General features: G+C 32.4%; 3 protein-coding genes across 3 annotated transcripts; 2 read left to right on the top strand and 1 right to left on the bottom strand.

Moving 5' to 3' along the window:
- The first annotated feature begins 2,420 nt into the window (after nucleotides 1–2,420).
- On the top strand, nucleotides 2,421–3,550 carry LOC114312337 (protein FAR1-RELATED SEQUENCE 5-like). Its single transcript, XM_028258574.2, has 2 exons — nucleotides 2,421–2,944; nucleotides 3,016–3,550. Exons 1-2 carry the CDS (start codon nucleotides 2,421–2,423, stop codon nucleotides 3,548–3,550), a joined length of 1,059 nt encoding a protein of 352 aa, XP_028114375.2.
- A 2,257-nt stretch (nucleotides 3,551–5,807) lies between these two features.
- On the bottom strand, nucleotides 5,808–12,293 carry LOC114302910 (uncharacterized). Its single transcript, XM_082888844.1, has 8 exons — nucleotides 12,047–12,293; nucleotides 8,583–8,745; nucleotides 8,254–8,495; nucleotides 7,436–7,657; nucleotides 7,254–7,346; nucleotides 7,065–7,169; nucleotides 6,614–6,966; nucleotides 5,808–6,110 (listed from the first exon to the last, which is right to left on the bottom strand). Coding segments are annotated over exons 2-8 (1,170 nt in total). The 5' UTR covers nucleotides 8,737–8,745; nucleotides 12,047–12,293; the 3' UTR covers nucleotides 5,808–6,109.
- Nucleotides 12,294–14,014: 1,721 nt separating this feature from the next.
- Nucleotides 14,015–19,911, top strand: ACD11 (Glycolipid transfer protein (GLTP) family protein). The gene is made up of 4 exons (XM_028258519.2): nucleotides 14,015–14,437; nucleotides 15,521–15,693; nucleotides 18,805–18,950; nucleotides 19,611–19,911. The coding sequence occupies exons 1-4, from the start codon at nucleotides 14,234–14,236 to the stop codon at nucleotides 19,715–19,717; spliced, it is 630 nt and encodes a 209-aa protein (XP_028114320.2). The 5' UTR covers nucleotides 14,015–14,233; the 3' UTR covers nucleotides 19,718–19,911.
- The last annotated feature ends 1,225 nt before the right edge of the window (nucleotides 19,912–21,136 follow it).

The raw sequence follows: 21,136 nt of genomic DNA, 5'->3' as shown, positions 1-21,136 counted from the left end.
TAGATGCACCTTACTTAGATGTATTTAAAAAGTAAAAAAAATTGTGAAAAAATATTTTAAAAAATTAATAAATATATAAAAATACAAAAAATATACTGAATTCTAGTTTTTTTTTTTTTTTTTTTTTGGTATTTATATTTAGTGAATTTTTAAAAAGTTTTTTCACAATTTTTTTATTTTTTAGGTATATTTATGTTAGGTATGTCTAAAAAGTAAAAAAAAAAAAATTGCTTAACATATTAAAAAAATTCAATAAAAATACGAAAAATAAGAAAATAAAATTTTTTGAAAAGTGTTTTTAGAAAAAAGAACCAAGCAAAGATTAGTGTTAGTGGGGGAGGGGTTTCCGACTCCTCTCTCTCTATTTTGAGAGCTTCTCTCTCTAAACTTTTCTCCCTCTAGGATTTCAGATTTTGTGGCTGCCGGCAGTGGAGGAGGGGTTTTCAGCGGCCTCCGGCTTCCTCTCCCCTCCTCCTACCCTTCTCTTGCTCTTCATTTTCCTTACTTTGCTTTCCCATAACTTGGAAGCTTTGGCTTTCCATCATCTCCCTCCTTTGTGAGGTGTTTTTCCCTCATCCATTAACTCCGAGAGTGGCCTTTTCTGATCTGCACCTTCTCCGCTGCCTTCACCACCTCTTCCCTGTCGTCTTCTCCATAGCTTGATTTGCCGACGCTAAATTCACCTCCCCGCAGCCTTCATCGCCTTTTTTTCGCCTCTCCCGCCACCTTTACCGCCTCTTCTCCACTGCCTCTTCATCGCCATTCTTCTCCACCGCCGAATCCGCTGAAGCCGCTGCCGGACTTGTTTGGGCATGGGTCTGTTATGCTTTGTTTGTTTGGTTTAGTCCTATGTTTGTTTTCTTTTGTTTTTCTTTTCCTATGGTTTGCGTTGGTTTTGGGTTTGTTTGGTTCTCTTAGAGTCCATCTGTGCGATTTGTTAAGCTTACCCTCATTGTGGTTGAGATTTATGATTTATTTCAAACATGCTCTATTGCCGAACTTTTATGATCGACTCTGCTTCGCAGTACGAACACGAGTACGATATGTACGTCTGAATATTTTTATAGTTTTCTTCCTTAGTGCTTCTTGCTTTATTTTCACTATGTTTTGGTGTAAGTTTTGGGGATTGGGGGTCCCTGCTGCGGAGAATTCACAGCCGTGACTGCTGTGACGTAAAACGCCACCGTTTTAATTTTTATTTATTTATTTAATTAATGTGAGGGTTTATTAATTCTTCTCTTACTATAACAAACAAAACAATAAACCTAGGGCCGCTGCCGTCTTCACTGTAAGCAAAAGGTCTCTATTGACATGGATTGAAAGGTTAGTTTTTATTTATTTTTTATTTATTTGTTTGCCAAAACATTTTTGTACAGGGCTGCCGCCGTCTTCACAGTAAGCAAAAGTCTCTATTGACATGGATTGAAAAGTTAGTTTTTATTTTTTATTTTTTTATTTTCTAACATTTTTGTCTTCTCTCAAACAGATTGAACAGTGTTCTCTATTTTTGCTTCACCGTTCTTCTGCTGGATTTACAGACCATTATTGTTCAACAAACTGGTATGTATATCTATATATATATATATTATATGTATATATGTTTTGTATTTTGTTTTGTACAGTATGTTAGTGGGTTGAACAAGTATAATAGTTTGGTTTGTTTTTTGTGAATGGATTGAGAAACACAATTGTATATTATAAGAAATTTTTTTTATTATGTAATTTGTTTTGTACATATTATGTATTTTTGTATAAATATTATATAATTTTTTTAAGGAGTTACGATAATTTGTAATTCATAATTATTTTTTTTATAGCAATGTTATGTATTTTTGTGAAAATATTACACATTTTTATAATAATGTTATTTATTTTTGTAATAATGTTATGCATTTTGTGGTCTAAAAAAAGTTTCAATAAAATGCGAATTTATATAATCTTACTATAAAATTTGTAATCTTTCTATAATCTTACTATAAAATGCGAATTTAATTTTTTAATCATAAATTGTTATAACTCAATAAAAAATGACATAACATTTGTAACAAAAATACAAAACATATATCAAAAATTTATATAATAAGAGGGCATATGATTCACATCTTTAAGCGTGTCTGCCAAAAGATTTCCTATATTATATAATATACTAATTCTAATATAATTTTGCAATTGTATATTATAATCTACTCAGATACAATAAATTTCCAATGTTACTGTACAAATTACACATCTTTTTTTCCCTCTCCCCTATCCTTTTAATTAATTTACATTATTAATTGATTTATTAGATTTCATTTGTTTAATTACTCAGCATTTAAAATTAATTAATAACTTTTTTGCTCAGATTCTTGTTTCGTTTAATATATATATATATATATATTTTCCCCATATTTGTTAGTGTTGAAATGAAGGATAGTATAATGGATAATGGTGGACTTGATGGATGCATCGAAGAAATGAGAGAGTTGGCCAAGGATAAATCACCATATCTTGGTATGGAGTTTCCATCAGAAAAAGCTGCATATGAGTTTTATAATGAATACGGAAGAATTGTGGGGTTTAGTATTAGAAGAGATTATTGTAACAAAAGTCAGAAAGATGGTGTTATGACTAGTAGAAAGTTTGTTTGTTGTAAGGAGGGAGAGAGGGAAAAAGATAAATGGTACACGATGATAAAAAATCCTCGAAGTGAGACAAGAACAAATTGTAAAGCATTTATGCATATATCTTTTAAGCGGGACTTGTCAAAGTGGATTGTGTCGAAGTTTGATAGCAACCACAACCACCCTTTGCATCCTCTTCAATGTACTCATTTGATGCCATCTCAGAGAAAGGTATGTGATGCTCAGGGTATAAATATTGACATAGCTAATGAGAGTGGAATATCTCTTAAGGCTTCACATAATCTTATTAGTGCTATAGCAGGAGGGAAGGAATTTGTAGGGTTCATGCAAGAGGATCAGAAAACCTACTTACGTGCAAAAAGACAGTGAAACTTGCAGTATGGTGAAGCAGGAGTTTGTTAAGATATTTCCAGCAGCAAGTGGCAGAAAATCCATATTTTTACTATGCCATTCAGTTGGATGTAGATGAGATGATTACTAATATTTTTTGGGCTGATCATCAGATGATAACAGATTATGGGCTTTTCGGTGATGCGGTGTCATTCGACACAACTTTTCGAATAAATAAGGAGTACCGTCCACTTGCTTTATTTTCTGGCTTTAACCACTTTAGAATGACAGTGATTTTTGGTGCAGCATTATTATATGATGAAACTACAGAGTCATTTGAATGGTTATTTGAAACATTTTTGGATGCAATGTCAGGAAAAAAGCCTGTTAGTTTTTTCACAGATCAAGATCAAGCAATGGCTAAGGCAATTTCACAAATCATGCCTGAGGTTTTTCATGGGTTGTGCACTTTTCACCTAATGCAAAATGCTTTGAAGCATTTAGGTTACTTGCTCAAGAGTGGTTCAAAATTTAGTAGCGATTTAAAAGCTTGCATTTATGACTACGAGAATGAGCATGAATTAATTGAAGCTTGAAATTCTTTGATTGATAAATACAACTTGCAAGAGAATGAGTGGATGAAAAGAACTTGGAGAAAAAGAGAGCAGTGGGCGCATGTGTATATGAAGTGGATATTTACTGGAGGAATGCGAAGCACACAACTTAGTGAAAGTCTAAATGGAACATTAAGGAGATATTTGAAAGGTGATCATAACATTGTTCAATTCTTTACTCACTTCAATCGGATTGTTGTAGATAAGCGATATGAGGAAATTTCTGCAATATATAATTCTAGACAAAAGTTGCCAAGAATGAAATTGAAAAAGTCTCTTATTTTAATCCAAGTTGCGAGTTTGTACACCCCTCCTATCTTTGATTTATTTCATTGTGAGTTGGATACGTCCCTTTGTTGTCAAGTGAAGCAATTCCATGAGTTAGAAGGAGAAGTTAAGTGCATGATTGGCTTGTATGGTAATGGTGAAGAGTATATTATGGAGGGTAGGGTGGAAGTTACTGGGCTAAGAGGAGAAAAAAGCTGTCAAGAAATACATTGTACTTGTAAGAAATTTGAGAACTTTGGAATTTTATGTAGTCATGCAATCAAAGCACTTGATAGAATGAATGTTATGAAAATTCCCGAAAGGTATATATTAGGCCGATGGAGATTGGATGCAAAAGATTGTGAAGTTGAAGAAAAAAAATGTTGTAGTGGATGAGGATGATTCGAAGTTGTTAATATTAGCACGTTATAGAGATCTTTGTCCAAGAACGGTGAAACTAGCAACTCAAGCATCTATGCACAAACCTGCCTATCAATTGGTTGATGAAGGAATTAAGGAATTGTGTGTAAAAGTAAATAATATGATGAAGGGAGTTGGAAATTTTGGTACCAATGAATTAGATGTGGACGACCCCAATTTTGCACAAGTTAAGGGCATAAAGAAGAAAGATGTTGGACACAAAGGGAGGGGTAGATTAAAACCTTGGCATGAGATGATGAATAAGAAGACAAAAGTTATTTCACAACCTACTCGCCTTAGTAAGGTATTACCTACGTACTTTTGAAATTTCAAATGACATGCATTTATTTTTATAAATTGTGTAAAGTATTGATAACTTTTTGAATTTCTTTAGACTATTGGTCAATCAAGCAACACTACAAATGTTCAAAATTCATCCTCAAGCCAACAACAGGTTAGCTATTGTTTTATGTTATTTATTTATTTTTATTATTATTTTTTTATAAATTGTGTAATGTATTCATAAATTTAACAACTTATGTAGATTATTGGTCAATCAAGCAATATCACAAATGTTCAAAATTCATCTTTAAGTCAACCACAAGTTAGCTCTTGTTTTATGTTATTTTGTTTAATTTTTAGACTACATTGTATTAGTGTATTTACTTTTCATGGTGTTTTATGGAGTAGGATGGTGGGAGTCTCTATTGGCCACAATTGATAACTTATGGGTATAATCTTCTCACACATGATACTAATTCATACTCACCAAGGTATCCACAATTACAACCTTTGTCTTTCCAAGCATCACATAGTCCACAAAGTTCTCAAGTAAGTAACACTACAACAAAATGGTACTTTAATGACAAAATCACTTCGTCTCCAATACTGAAATTTTCGTCACCAAATTGATCCGTGACGAAATAATTTCGTCACCACGTTCGTCCCCAATTCGTCGTCACTAAAAGTAGCCGGTGACGAAAATTTATTTTGTCACCTATTATTGGCATTTGGTGACGAAATATTTCGTCACTAAATGTTAAATATTTTGTCATCTATAATATCCATTTCGTCACCAAAATTAAATAAAATTTTATTATATTTATTTTGGATGACAAAATATTTCGTCATTAAAAATAGTGATAAAGTTTTTAGTAACGAAAATATCGTCACCAAAAGATGAAAAAAAAGACCCTTCAGTGACGAAAACTTTTTGTCAAGAAATATTTTAATTTAGTGATGAAATAGTGAATATGTGTGACAAAATTATTTGTTGGGATTAGAAAGTTTTAGTGTCAATTTTTTTCGTCACCAATAATAAATAATTTTTAAAAATTGAGGGGAGGGTTATATTTGCAATTTATATATTTTTTTCAATAAACAATACCTGTACATTTTAATAATCTATTAAATAAAATATTTAATACAAATCAATATAAAATTAACTTGTTCATTATCATAAAACAACCCAAGCAAAATACATGTCTCATAGTATCAAGAAATTAATATATAACATCCAAATTATAACATCTATTTTAGTAAAATCAAAAACTACAACACAATCAAAATAACTTGTGCATTTTAATAACCTGCTGAATATAATATCCATTACAAATCATTACAAAAACCTGTTCATTTGGTAATATCAACAAAAACCTGTTCATTTTAATCTATTCAATAAAATATCAACAAAAAGATAAGATCCATCACAATATAATCATAGCCCACAACAACATAGTCAAAATACATGTTTGGTAATATCAACAAAAAGTACAACTACACTGTGATGGATGTGTCTGGTAATATCAACAAAAAACTCTTGCTATGCAGGTTACCAAATTCGTTCATCTCCAATCTGCCATTTAAAAAAGAAAAAAGAAAAAAAAGACAACAACAAAAGGTTAAGGTAACCATTCACTAAATATGTTAATATGCAACCTATAAGAGAAAAAAATAAAAATTTCAAAGTAAATTTTAAACCAAATTTTTACCGTGCTTGTTCCGTAAATTTTTACAACTTACGTTAGTTCCTCCCAAGGTGTTCATAATATTTCTTGGCCTTTTAACGACTATTTCAAGATTTTACTCCCTAACGGCCTATTTTCAAGCCTAAATGTTTTCCAACCGAAAGTCCTATGATTGTTCTGTAAGTTTTCACAACTTATGTTGATTCCTCCCAAAGTGTTCGTGATAATTTTTGATAATCTCAAGGTGTTTGTGATGTTTTTCGGGCCTTTAGATGCATACTTCACTATTTTCCCGGGACCTTGTGCCTAAATGTCAAAAGTAGTTTTTTATTCTACCCTAGTTAAAGAAGAAATGTTCTACTAAATTAACATATAAACATAATATACTAACCAAGAAGCTTGTTCATCAGAATCTGAACTTTCCCCATTCTCAAAATTTCCCGTGATACCTTTCTGCGTCAAACACTCTATGATACTTTGTATCTTCTTGCTTTGTTTCTTCTCTGACTTTTGAAACCTTGCAATTTGTTCATTTTGCTGTGCTATTTGCATCTCAAGGCGTTGAACATAGTCACTATTTTCAGCAGGTACAACAGTAGTCTTCATAGAAGAAGAAGGCCTCAAGCCGAGTCCTTTCACATAACCTGACCTTGGCTTAAGCACCTTAACTGACAACTCCTCTTGGCTTAAAGGGATCACACCAGTCTGCGAGAGGTGTTCGGCTTGCGTCTTTATCATGTTGTCCTGTTAATTTAAAATAAATCGAACAATTATTAGTTATTCTACCCTACAAAGCAAATAAATAATTTTATCAAAATTAATATGCATTGCCTTGTACATACATAATTAGCTTGGCTCTCCGACGAAATCCATTCATGTGTGTTCGAATTATAGTGGATGGACTTGTAAAACTTTGCCAAATCAGGAACTTCTCCATTTGCAATTATCTGATTCATTTGTTTTTGAATGTTATTTCAAATATTTAAATAACAAAGCCTACTAATCTGATAAAATAAAATAGCAGAACACACCGAGCTGTGCACCCTAACCGGGATTGATTTTGATCCACATCTATGTTTTGTTTTCATTTGCATCCTATTATTCACATTAGTTAGTGATTGTTCCTACACGATTGAAACACCAATAAAAACAACAAAACTTAACATTAGTAAGAAGAAAATTAATTTTTGACAATTAACATAAAAAATTATACCATGAATTCTTTACTATTCCACTTCTTGTCAATTAGAGATGTCCATTGATTAAGAGTAACACTTTTAGGTGGGTGGCTTCTCGCGTACTCCTCCCCTCTTGCATCCTTAAGTTGCTTGTATTGTTTGTGCAACCTATAGGTGAAGCTACTCAATCGCCGACCAAACTGTGTGTTTAAAGTCCTTGCTACATCACTCGGATTGCCTTGTAGATCAAACTGATCCTACAAAATCAAATCATTTTTTTTATAAGTTAAATAACCTAAATTTCAGACAAGCAGCAATGAGCCTGATTAAACAACAAAGAAAAAAAGATTGCATCAACAGATGTGTTAACAGTTGCAATTTAATTCCTAGATATGCAGGCATTATATATTGTAACAGTTGCAACAGATGTGTTAACAGAGGAATATGATGTCCATGTTTTTCTAGGCAGTCTACAGGAACCTAAAAATTCAATGTCAAGCTTTGACATGAAATGTCCTACATGTCTTTCTAGGCATTATATATTGTAATGAAAAACATTAACAGCAAGAATATGTGAATCATAAGTGTATACTATTGTAAATATTGCTTTTTACTGTGAAGATATTGCCAAGACCTTCCTAAATACATAGTTATAGTTGCATTCTTACTAATCGTTAAATTCGTTCCAAAACTAGAAGTCTTTGATATGCTACCATGTAATATCTTGTTTAGCAGCAAGTTCTTGTAATCACCCTAACAAAGAGAGTATTTCTTTCACACAATAATTACCATGTAATTTCAATTTCAATTTCAATTTTCATGTGTCATGCCTCTTTTACTTGACAATAATTACCTCCAAGCGTTGGATCATCGGCTTCTTATCAGCATCGTGAACCTTATTCCACCTACAAATGCTCAAGTCTGGTAATTGCGTTCGAACCTCTATGCCAATCTTGGAGGCCAACTTAGAGGCTTGATCTCCCACTGGCGCACGGAAATGTTCAGGTACAGGAACCAACATCTTTCCATTTTTCTGGACAATGCGTTGGGTTTGTATGCCGCGTGTTGGACCACGACCACGTCTGTCATGTGATGCTGTAAGGACATAATGTTAATTGAGTTAATAAGTAAACAAATGCAAGTTAGACCTTAAATTAAATATAAACAACTTTGCAAACTTACCAACACTACTAGATGCAGTCACCTCATGCACAAGTTGCACATTATGAGATGGTAAGGGTTGGGTACCAATCTCTTGACGTGGGGGATCCATCCCTTCTTCTGGGGTGGGAGTTAATGGCCTCGAATAAGGCTGTAAACGTAACCCCGGTGGCATCTCTTGTTCCTGAAATAACATAATCGAATAGTAAAGAATATATTTAACACAGTTAAAATATATTTTAAAAAAGATATGATGTTTAAGATATATGAAGAAGATATTTAAATAGTAAATGATATGTTCACACACAAATATAAAATAATGTATATAATACCTTGCGATAAAAAGAACCCAATGACTCGTTATCACTATCGTTCTCACTCCCTGACGGATTATACTCATCATCATCATCTACCTCAACCCTAATTCCCTTTTCCTTTGCATTTGCACATTTGGGCTGAACCACACTCATCAAAGAATTTGTAATATTCTTCACTCCAAGATTGTTCATTACCTCATAGTTCTTCTTGATTCGCTTATTTCTTTGTTTCTCATATTCTGTTAGCTTCTTAGTTCTCAAATCACCTGGTTTCAGCCATTGTCTTTTTCCTTTGACCATTTTCTACAACTATATAACATAATTCAACTTTAATTGGAAAATATAGACAATATAATTATTCACCATTAAATAAAAGAAGAAAAACATAATCCCGAACATAATCCCAATGTTTCGAATTGTAATGCATATATTTTAACTCCAAATATTTCATAACAAGGAAGTTCCAATCCCTTGAATTAATATTTCACGTAAAAATTTTAAATCATATTGTAGAGTAGTGAAGGTTTCCATGGAAAAAAAATCAAGACAAGAGATCCTCTTCTTAAAAGAGGTGATGTTCCTGTATTGCATATATTTTAAATCCAATTAGGATTGATGATCATTGATGCTTAACATAATTATGTCTTGCATTAATCATATATTACATTTGATTTTCTAATTCCTGGATGGACAGTTTCACTATGTTTGCCCAAATGCTTTGATGCTTGTGGTGATGATGGAACTACTAATATTTATTCATTTTGCATGAGTAAATAAACGAAAATTGGATAGGAAAAAATACACAGCAATCTCTCCTCATGATAAGATTTTACAACAATAAAGTTTCGCAAACTAGTTTGGATCCAGAATACCCCCAATTGTTAGCACTGTTATGTTATTTTCGAATAATTTGAAAATTTAAAAATTCAATAATTTTGATTTAAATTTCTATTTTTTTTTTATAAAAATAAAGTTTGTATTTTGGAATCCTCTCATTAAATAAAAACTATCAAATGAGAATTATAATAAATATGAAGTTTTGAAAGGAAAAAAAAAAATCATTATATTTATTGTTATCACATAGTGAAATTTTATCTTACCTCATCTAATTTAAAATTTTAAAAATGTTTATATGGAAAGTCCAAATATAATTGTAATTATTATATCTAAATCATATTAAATTTGAAATTTAAAATCCTTTAAATGGTAAGTCTAACATAAAATTTTATTCATATTAATTAAAAACTATTTAATATATATATTAACACAATTCAAAGTACTAATTTAAATTTATTTATTTTTTATTTATAAAAATTAGTATATTGGCTCATGAATCATATCAAATTTAAATTTTTTAAAAAATTTACATGAAAAGTTCAATCACCTCCCCCACTTTTCCTTGACACAGTGCAGTGTTGACACTCCTCAATCTAGTCCACCTTATGCTAACACAATGAAGTAACATGACAAAAATTTGTCTCTGGGACATCTGTTTTCAGGTTGTAAGAAATATATAAGATGAAAAGGAATTGAAGAAGAAATATATCACCCAACATGAATTGGAATTGCATACACCATACTAAGCTCTCTTAAGTTGTGTTTTGTTAGGGGATTTGAGAAGAGATTTGGAAAGATAGAGGAAAAAGATAAGTGAAATGTGAATAAAATATACCTACATTTCACCTAATTTTACATACCTTTTCTCTTTTTTTTTTTTTTTTTTTTTAAATTCCTTTTCAAATCCTCTAATCAAACACAACGTCAAGAATTTGGATAATGTGAATGGTACAATGAATAGGACATGAAATTCATCTATGAGTCTTTTATGTTAGTCTGTCAGACAGGAGGCTATGGAAATACTTTTATCCTCATATGAGGCATTATCTTTTTACCTAAAATGCATTACAGAGACAACAACAATTCCATTGGCATTTAAGGAGAGGAAGAAAATGTATAAACCTCAAGAACTGAAAACCAGATTATGATGTTGATGACCAAAAAAGAAGAATGTCTCTGTGGAAGAAAGGGCTAAAACTCAAGATTTTTCTGATAAAACCAAATGCTAATTATATATATTTTTTAGTAGAAGCCTTTCAAAGAAAGTGTAACAGATTTTAAAAATTCATTGTAGAACTGCAAAAGGACTTTCATCTCTGTGAACATGAAAATGTACGACTTAGAGTACATGTCACAGAGCCAATTAAGCGGACACTACTACTAAAATCAAACAAGGATACAAACCAAGCTTTTTAATTGAAAGCTGTAGTTATCCATTTAAAAATCACCACTTGGAAATTTTCATCACAAAAATGCCAATGATGATTTCAGTGTTTGTTTGTTTTTTTTTTTTTTTTCAAACGAACAGAGAAGCACATCAAATGTTCCCCTAGTCTGTCATACTCTGTGACTGATGTACTACTTGAAAATCTAAATCTAAATGAAGAATAAATAAAGAAAGAGAGTATAGAAAAATTGTAATAATGAGAATAATTGGTATCTTTATATCTTCCAGTTGACCAATCTGAATTGACAAATGTAATAGTATATTGTATTTTATATATATGCATGGATGTAAAATATTTTTGCTGAGGCAGGATCAAAATTACATATTGTTTTAAGCTTCATATTCTTACATTCCTCAGTAACTTCTCTGTGGAGCCCACATTTGTCAAACTTATGTTGAAGTATTTGGTCCTTGTTTTTCACATCATGTTTGTTAATCAGCAATTAGTGGCCACACAATCCATATGGTCTTTTCTACTTCCTAACATTTCATGGCTATAATTTGGAGTTTTATATGGATGAGATATTTCTCAATCTCCAATCAAATTGGAATTTGGTGAGCATGATGAGAATGAAAGAAACACGCAACTCATTGTGGATTTTATAAAATAATTGGTGTACCACAAAATCTTGTTCTGGAGTGTAAGAGTAAGAAGTTCTACTCCAACTATAATTTTGGTTGTGAATGCTCCTGAAATAGTAAACTTGCAATCATCTAATTATATTCAGAATCTAATTATAAATAAAATAGAGCAGGATACATATATATATATATATATATTATATGTATAACAATATAATGTATACAGAACACAGAGTAGCAAAAGAAAAGAGAGAAAGAGAGAGCATCGAGAGAAAAGAGCAACGAGAGAGAGAGAGACTAACAGATCAGCGGCAGTGAGAAGAGGAGATGAGATCGGCAAGGGAAGGAGAGGCTAGATCGGCACAACAGCGAGGGGCGGTGAGGAGAGGAGAAGCTAACAGATCAGCGGCGGTGAGGAGAGGGTGACGGCGGTGAGCAGAGTGAGCCGATCGGCGATGAATCTGTGTCTGAATCGATGAGGAGAGTGAGCAGCGGCGTCGCCTCTGTGTGTGTGTGTGTGTGTGTGTGTGTGAGAAATAGGTTTGAACCGATAAATTATTGTGGGTGTTTGAGGCGCCAAAACATTTTTTTTCCCCCCTAAATATTTAGTAACTAAATTATTTATTAGTGGCAAAATTATTTCTTTGGTGCCAAAACATTTTTTTCCCCCCTAAATATTTAGTAACTAAATTATTTATTAGTAGCAAAATTATTTCTTTGGTGCCAAAACATTTTTTCCCCCCCTAAATATTTAGTAACTAAATTATTTATTAGTAGCAAATTTATTTCTTTGGTGCCAAAACATTTTTTTTCCCCCCTAAATATTTAGTAACTAAATTATTTATTAGTGACAAAATTATTTCTTCACCAAAGATAGAAATATTGGCCACAAAAATCATTTTGTCACTAAATAATATTAAAATATTAAAAATTATTGGTGACAAAAATATATTCGTCATTAATAATTTTATAATTAGTGACTAATTTTTTCGTCACTAAAAGTCTCAAAAGTTTGGCACCCTCCGAAAATATTAGCGGGAAAATATTTGATGACAAAAAAAATTATAAATAATGACGAAAAATAATTTCGTCACCTAATTTTTTTATTATGATTTAGATTGGTGACGAAATTTTATTTTTGTCTCCAAAAATGGTACATTTGGAGACGAAATATGATTTTCGTCATTAAAAGATACGTTTATCGTGACAAAAAAAATTTCGTCATTAGTTTTCGTCTCTAAAGACTATTTTTGTTGTAGTGTAATATATATATATATATATGTTTGTAATATAATTTAGTCCATAAAATTTATTCTAATGAATTTTCTTTTCTTTTCTTTTCTTTTCTTTTTTTATAGGGAATATCACTTAATCCGGTGGGGCACAATCCAATGGAGACCGAATTTAGAAATGAGAGTTCTTTTAATTTTTCTATTTATTCCCAACCGCCTCCACAAAATTGACATGGGGATCCACTTTGTAGTTTTTGTTTTGAGAATTCAAATTGAAGGTTTTTAGAATTTTGTTTGGATAATTTAGAATGGTTGAGACAGATTTTGGGATATTTGGTAGGAGATTTTGAAGTTTAAATGTCTCAGAATTTTGTTTTATTTTTTTTATATAGATGTTGGATGTGAATTGAATATATTTTGGCCTTAAGTTGGTTTTTTTTTTTTTTTTTTTTTTTGAAGTTACATTTTTTTTGCTTATGGTTTGATAAATTGATTTGTTCAAATACAATTTTTTTCCCTTTCAATTTCACTTTTGATGCATTTAAGTCAGTTTTGAAAAAGTCAAAACATGTAGGGTTTGTTTGATTTTAATTTTAAAATTAATCTTTTTAAAAAAATACAATTTGGTTTCATGAATTGATTTGTTCCATGAATTATTTTTATTTTATTATATTTTCTATTTATAAAATAATTTTTTTTAACACAAACTCACCCCCTTCAACTTTACAGGACCGCGGGACCCAGGAGATGGCTCTATCCCTATTAGGTTTATTGTTTTGTTTGTTATAGTGAAAGAATTAATGAAGAATTAATGAACCCTCACATTAATTAAATTTTAAAAAAAATTAAAATGGTGGCGTTACGTCACAGCAGTTACGGCTGTGAATTCTCCACAGCAGGGATCCCTCCTCCAAGTTTTGGATAGTTTGAACTCTTGTAAGTACAATTTAACTTTCTTAAATGACATATTTCTTCCGATAAAAAAAAAAAAAAATTAGTGTTGCACCATATTACAAAATAGCAAAGAAAAAAGAAAATAAAATGACAAGAAAGAAAAAGAAAACGGCATGAAGGGAAAAGGCATAACGGTTATCGTTGGGGGGATCCGATTCGACTTCATCAAAAGTGGTCCCCGTTTGCCTCCTGGAGGGGGCATAAAATAAGCAATCAAAGCATCTCTCTCCCTCTCCCCTCCAACAACTTTGATCAGACACAGAAACAGAGAGAGAGAGAGAGAGAGAGAGAGAGAGAGCTTGAATGGCGAACAGTGTTGACGATGATCAAAAGCCTCTGAAAAAGATAGCAGAGGCGTTCAAAGACCTCGCCAACACGTTGAATTCGCAAATACCAGATGCCCAACTCGAAGTCGGCCCTTTCTCTCACGCCTGCTCTCTCGTCTCCCCTCTCTTTGGCTGCCTTGGCATCGCCTTCAAGTTCGCCGAAATGGACTACGTCTCCAAGGTTCACTTTTATCGCCTAAACCATCATCATTTTTTTCCCATTTCATTTCGTCTATTTATTACTCCTAAGACAGTTTATTCAAATCAGTAAGAGTTAAAAAGCCTAATTTGATAAGCAAAAAGGTCATTTCAATTTCAATACTTGAACATACAATCAAACACTCAAATGAGGGATGGAGAAGAAGAATATCAGAATTGGGTTGAATTGTCTATTGACTTTATTTTTTTTATTTTTTTAAAAAAAATTCAGTTCATATGATCCAATTGAAGACAGTTAATTCAAATTAGTAAGAGTTAAAGCATAATTTGATAAGGGAAAAGGTCATTTCAAAATTTGAACAACTTAAATCATACAATCAAACACTCAATTGAGGGATGGAGAAGAAAAATATGAGTATTTTGGTTGTAGGATTTTAGTTGTCTGTCTATCTAACACAGTGTAAATAAGAACATGGGTGTTTGATGGTATGATTTAGGTTGTCCATATTGTTATATAGGGCTAATTTCACTTTTATGGAATAATCTATCATCGTTTTTAAACTTTGAGTTTCGTCTATTTAGTCCTAAATTTTTTGATTTCAGTTCATATGTGGAATTCAAGACAGTTAATTTAAATCAGTAAGAGTTAAAGCCTAATTTCATAGCAAAAAGGTCATTTCAAAATTTGATCAACTTAAATCTGACAATCAAACACTCAATTGAGGGATGGATGGAGAAGAATATGAGTATTTGGTTGTAGGATGTAAGATGTCTAACACAGTGTAAATAAGAAGATGGGTGTTTGATGTTATAATTTAGGTTGTTCAGATTGTAAAATTACCCTTTTACTGATTAGTTTAGGCTCTTACTTGTTATTGATTTGGACTGGCTGTCTACAATTGGACCATATAAATTGAAAACTAAATAGACGAAATTGATAGTTTTTTGTTGAAATAGCAAAAATAAAAAATAAAAAAAAATGATGATAGATTAGGAGATAAAAAAAATGAAATTAATATATATAAAAGGTATATGTGTATGTAATTGTGTTTTTGCTTTGTGTGTATGTGGTTTGATGACTTTGATTGATGGGTTGATTGAACAGGTTCATGATCTTTGTGAGACATCGCAGTCAATTGGGACTTTGCAGATAATGATCGATCGTGATATGGAGGCGAATTGTGTGAGGAAAGGCGGGAGTCATACGAGGAACCTTTTGAGAGTGAAGCGTGGGTTGGACATGGTTAGGGTATTGTTTGAGCAGATTATAGTTACAGAGTATGTTCATTGAACTTTTTCTATTTAATAATCTTTAGAAATGATGATTTAAATTCATGTTTGTTGCACGTCATACTATCTAAGGGTTTGGTTGGTTCCAAGTTTGGACTTGATAATCCATTTTTTCTTTTCCGCTCAAACTAGAATGCCTTGAAGTAATATCTATAAATGTTGGATTGTATATGGATTTAACTCTAGATATTTGATACTAGCTTGGAAATGGATGTGCTGGTTTCTGGTCTGAAATCAGATTCATCACTTGGACCTCCCAAATTTGGCTGTTTTGATTACTTGGTTGGACTATTCTTATGAGGGAAAGATGAAAGAGGATGTTAGAATAGATAAATGGTCATCTAGAGATGCTTGTATGATTGATGAAATTAGGAGGTATTAGGCAAGGCTGATCATGAATTATGATATGGAGTGCTGAGCAACCAGCAACATGGGAAAGCTAAAGCTAAAAACATGCACAGTTGTGAGATGAATGATGTAGCTTAATTGGGGGCAAGATGTAAAAAAGTAGGCTAAGATGTTTGGGATATTTAAAGGCCCAAAAGTGCAATTGTGAGGATGAAGTTAGATTTCTATTGCATGCACTAAAGAAAGGCCTGAATGAACATGAATCAAGGTCGCAAGAGAATAAGACGTTATGAGAGAAAACATGGTCTAGATAAAGCAGGATACGCTTATCTTAAAAAGGTGACGATATAGGAGCTGCTGAACTGTAAGAGCATATGGAAGAGGATATGAGCCATTGGATGATGGACTTGGTTCTGCTTTTAATACTAACATGCGCATGGCTTTGGCATGAAGTCTGTATAGTTGGAACCTAAACAAAGTCTAATTAGAAATCAATCCCTTAGTTTTGTGTTGTATAGAATTAGTTGTTGAGCTATATTTTGTATGTTGTTAGACCACTAAGTTGTGGTATGTGGATGACCTGTGCACACATATTCTTAATAAGTAGTTATAATTTTAACTTATATATGGAAATCCACTGTTTATGCGTTGTTTTTTATTTTTATTTTTATTTTTTTCCACTATCACACTTTATTTTTTATTTTATGTTATAAACTTGTAAATAGGTGTTCTCTTGTTCATTATTTTTATAACTCATTGAAACTGTAGCCAAGCTCATGGGTATCAACTGAACATAACCTAAACCTTGTCCAACTATTTTTATCAGTGACATGGATGTTTTTCCTCTGCAATGGAGCAAGTTGTGCCTATTTTAGATACCTGTAGAGATGACATGGTAGTTAAACCTAGAATAAAAAAATGCAAGGTTGACTAGTATCATTTGTTTTGCAACTAGGACTGATGTAGGAAAGTGCTAGGAAACTCAAAATATTGTACCCACATATGCTTTGTGGTGGGAAAAGGTTGTGAAAAGCTTGTGGATAATGTCATTCTAAATAAGATGTGTGTGGGGTTTGTAGACAAATAAGAGTTGAACTTGGCTCAGTTTTCAAATTATCAGGTTTCTTGATTTGCATGACTTTGTTGTGTTGATAGAGTTTTGTGTATTTAAAAATAAATTAATAAAGATATATCACCTATAAATGGCCATATAACCTAAATTAATACATAATATGACCGAAGGACTCATATTGGAGCCATATCTGATCAATCTGAAAATTACCAAACTACCGATGACCTCTAATTAATTATAGGAAAATCGTTCTAGCAGCATAGATTCCAAAAACTATCGCACAAAAAAAAAAAAAAAAAACACTCAAATTGAACCATAACTTTTGTTAGGGAAGGTCCAATGCATGCTGATGTAGGACAACCGCAAGTATTACTCACTCTTCTACAAATAGTGAACCCAACTTTGATGTATAGCAGAAAAGTAGGGTTTTGGGCTATTTTAGTTGATTTTTATTTTATAAATATAGAGGATCTTTGGCCTTATGTGGAGTAGTAAAAGAGTAAGGAGAAGATTTTGGGGCCTGGGGTGGTTCTGGTTTATGTGAGCAGTACCCGTGAATGGCCCTTTGCTGGTTTTATAATCTTTTGCAAGTTAGGGTGCCAGGGTTGAGGAACTATGATATTTGAGTGTTGAATAAGGGCTAATGCAGATGTGGTTTTGTGGTTCTAGAGGCCAAAAAAAAGTACTCATAGAATTAGGATGTTAGGTTTAGGCATCACACCCAGATTTCTGAAGGCATCACCTAGGCGGGGAATTGATCAATGCAATGCACAAGAGGGGCTTCAAAAGCTTCAACTCAAAATCAACTTTGTTGAATTAGAAGCATGCTTTATTTGGACATATGAGAAATCCTACTATTAATAGGATGTGACGTAGTTGGAAACTAAGGCTATGTTTGGATTTTAGATATGCAAAGGGAAAAGAAAGGGAAAGGGAAACGTGAATGAAATAGAAGCTAAATTATTTTGACAAACCCATTCCCCCCTTTTTTCCCCTCTACAAATCCAAGATCCAAAGAGAGCATGGAAGTCTAAAACTTTTCGACTTCCAAAATACCTAGATGCTACCCATATATAAAAACCAAATTGCATGTCTCATGAGCTACAACCCGTGCTTAGAAAATTTTGAAATTAGGAAAATCCCCCTAACTTATTTATATATGGTTTTAATTTTAGTTGATTCCAAATGAGTTTAGCTTGAAAGTAACAAATTTTCAAGTTTGAATGCTTTTTTTATTATTTTTATTTTTATTTTTTCTTATGGACTGCATGACATATACTCCATAAAATAATTATTTTTTGCTCCCTTTTTTCTCTTATCATGAACTTAATCATGGATGACAATGAAAAAGTATCTATTCTGGTCTTTTGCTTTGGCTTCTCCCAAGTGTGATCCATCTGATGGTGGGTCTAATGCCTTTTCTTGTACAAGAAATTATAGCGTGTCATATTAATGGAACTCCAGCATATAGCTGTGTACACATCTCTTATTTGTTTTCACAAACTTGCTTTTGCCATAATCTCCTCTCCATTTGCATAGCATTATTGTGTGGTGCCACTTTCAGTATAACCAGCACACTTGCCCCTTTTCCATACAACTATATTTAGTATGGGTTGCAGATCCTAGCTAGTTCATATCAATGGTTAAGTATATGTAACTCTTGAATATTCTTTTGACAGTGGAAATTCGTTGAAGGATCCAGCTTCAACAGCCTATGCACAAGTATTTGCTCCACACCATGGATGGGCTATTAGGAAAGCTGTTGCTGCTGGGATGTATGCCCTTCCTACCAAGGCACAGCTATTGAAGAAGCTCAACGAAGATGGTGAGTGGATGGCCAACTGATGCCTTTGTTTCCATAATTAAATATATCAACAAGTTCTTTGGAACATTTTAACTCGGTGATGTGTTTGAACCATGATTATCAGAATCCCAATCCGGATCTTAGGATCAAACCAAACTAAGCCTTCTGTCCCAATCAAGTGGGCAAAATAAATCGAAATCTTGTAGACAATCCCTTATAGTAGGATCATTCGATCCTAGTAGTTGGATCTTATAGGATCGTGGAATCTGACCCAGATCTGACAAGACTCTGAACCAGAACCTGTATTTCATCTGGGTTGCAATGTAATTTCTGAACTGAATTGGTCTGGCCTGATCCTGCCTTTGGGCGGTTTGGGTTGGGCTACTACAACACTGGCTTGGTTTTGGGGTTTGAAAGTGCCTAGGAATTTGGTTTGTGGTTGCATTGTATTCAGGTTACTCAGGTTGTGAGTTTCTCTACCCACACACTGACTGAATTTAATTCGCGTTGACAAATTTTACCTCACATTTTAACTAAATTTGAAATTATACTGCTCGAACTTTTAAAATTTTACTAACTAGGACTTGAGTTGTTTGGGCTGACTCCGTTTCATTTTCTAAAGATCAAAGAAATGATTGCTTTGCTTTAAATTATGCTTACATTTTGTTTTGTGACTTTCAGAGACCTCGGCTCGGATTCAGATGCAAAACTACATCGCTGCGTCTACTCCAGTCATCCTGTACGTTGACAAACTTTTCCTTTCAAGAGAGTTGGGTCTAGACTGGTGAACTTGGACTTCCACTCTGATTTCTTCACTGGATTTCTTCACTGTGAACAAACATCTTGATGTACTAAGTAAAAACTAGATTACAGCTAACTGTTTCCTTGCATGAATTAGCACAAATCCCTCATGTGAGTGTTGTATATTGTTTTAATAAACATATGTTTTTTTCATTGCTAATGTGATGTGATTGGTTGAAAATGTCTGTGCTTTGGATTTCAGGTACTATTTTGTTTTTTTTTTTGAAGTTGCATTGCTAATTTGTCATGGTAAATAGCATTTATTTAGCTAACATGTATTTTTTTATTGAAAAATGATTGATACATTGAATTTGGACTTGCCCAAATTGTGTCAATTAGATGACCCGCGTCACCTTTGTCAATCATGGCTATCATTCTTGTCAACCGGTGTGTCAATCAATATTGGCGTGAATGACCTCCCAGATGACCTCTTGGATGATCAACCGAACGACTGACATACACAAATTCAAATGATTTGAACAACCTCAAATTCGGTGGATATAACATTGTTACTTTTTATTTTAGTCAGTTACACTTTACAAGATGGGGAATATTTTATATATATATATATATATCTTTAGTTTATGTAATTTCTGAAATGTACTTCCAAAGACCCCCAACCAGTGGATTCTCATAAAATTGACCATGTGAAAATTAATTTGATCAAAGTCCACAATTCAATCACAACTAACAATTTGCATAGATCACATGTAAATGCTTCCAATATTATGTGAAAATTATGCAATGCAAATTAGGATTAAGTTTTGGGGGTGGTGTATAAGAGGCTGTACTACCACTTGAACCTTGTGCTTCAAATGGACTTTATTCCCTTTCTTAAAGGTTTGATCTAAGAAAAAGAAAAAAAAGTTACAATTATCGGATTGATTTTAAATTTTACATTGTTATGGCCCAAACACCTCCAATTATTTCATTGATATCATTGATTTTGTTTACTCCTTATGAAATTTTAATTTTCTCAATCCATCCTCCCAAATCAAATTATAATTTCATCCTCCCATTCAATTCATAAGTTCAACAAGGTCCATCACTTGTATGAAAGCATTAAAACCTCACATTGTGAAAGGTTAAGTCATGAGATTTGACTTTTTGTTCCTCTTTCTTATCTCTTAATCTTATAATAATAATAAAAATAATTAAAATTAGCCTCATAAGTATTTTTTTTCTTTCTATTTTTTAAAATTTGATGCTGAGTAATCTTCTCAATAAAAGATCACATTGAACTTACAAGTAAATTAATACTTATAGTTACTTACAAATTACATGTATCAATTAAAATCAAACATAAGATAAAAAAAAAACTGAATAATCTATTTTTACAATTCACTTTAAAAGTAGTCTCTTTATCATTTTATAAATATTTGATATATTAAGTGAATGAGGTGTCC

Source organism: Camellia sinensis, chromosome 9 (genome assembly GCF_055761805.1).
Source record: "Camellia sinensis isolate YWXY chromosome 9, ASM5576180v1, whole genome shotgun sequence".
NCBI classification, from domain to species: domain Eukaryota; kingdom Viridiplantae; phylum Streptophyta; class Magnoliopsida; order Ericales; family Theaceae; genus Camellia; species Camellia sinensis.
This window is presented reverse-complemented; position numbering and strand designations above follow the sequence as displayed.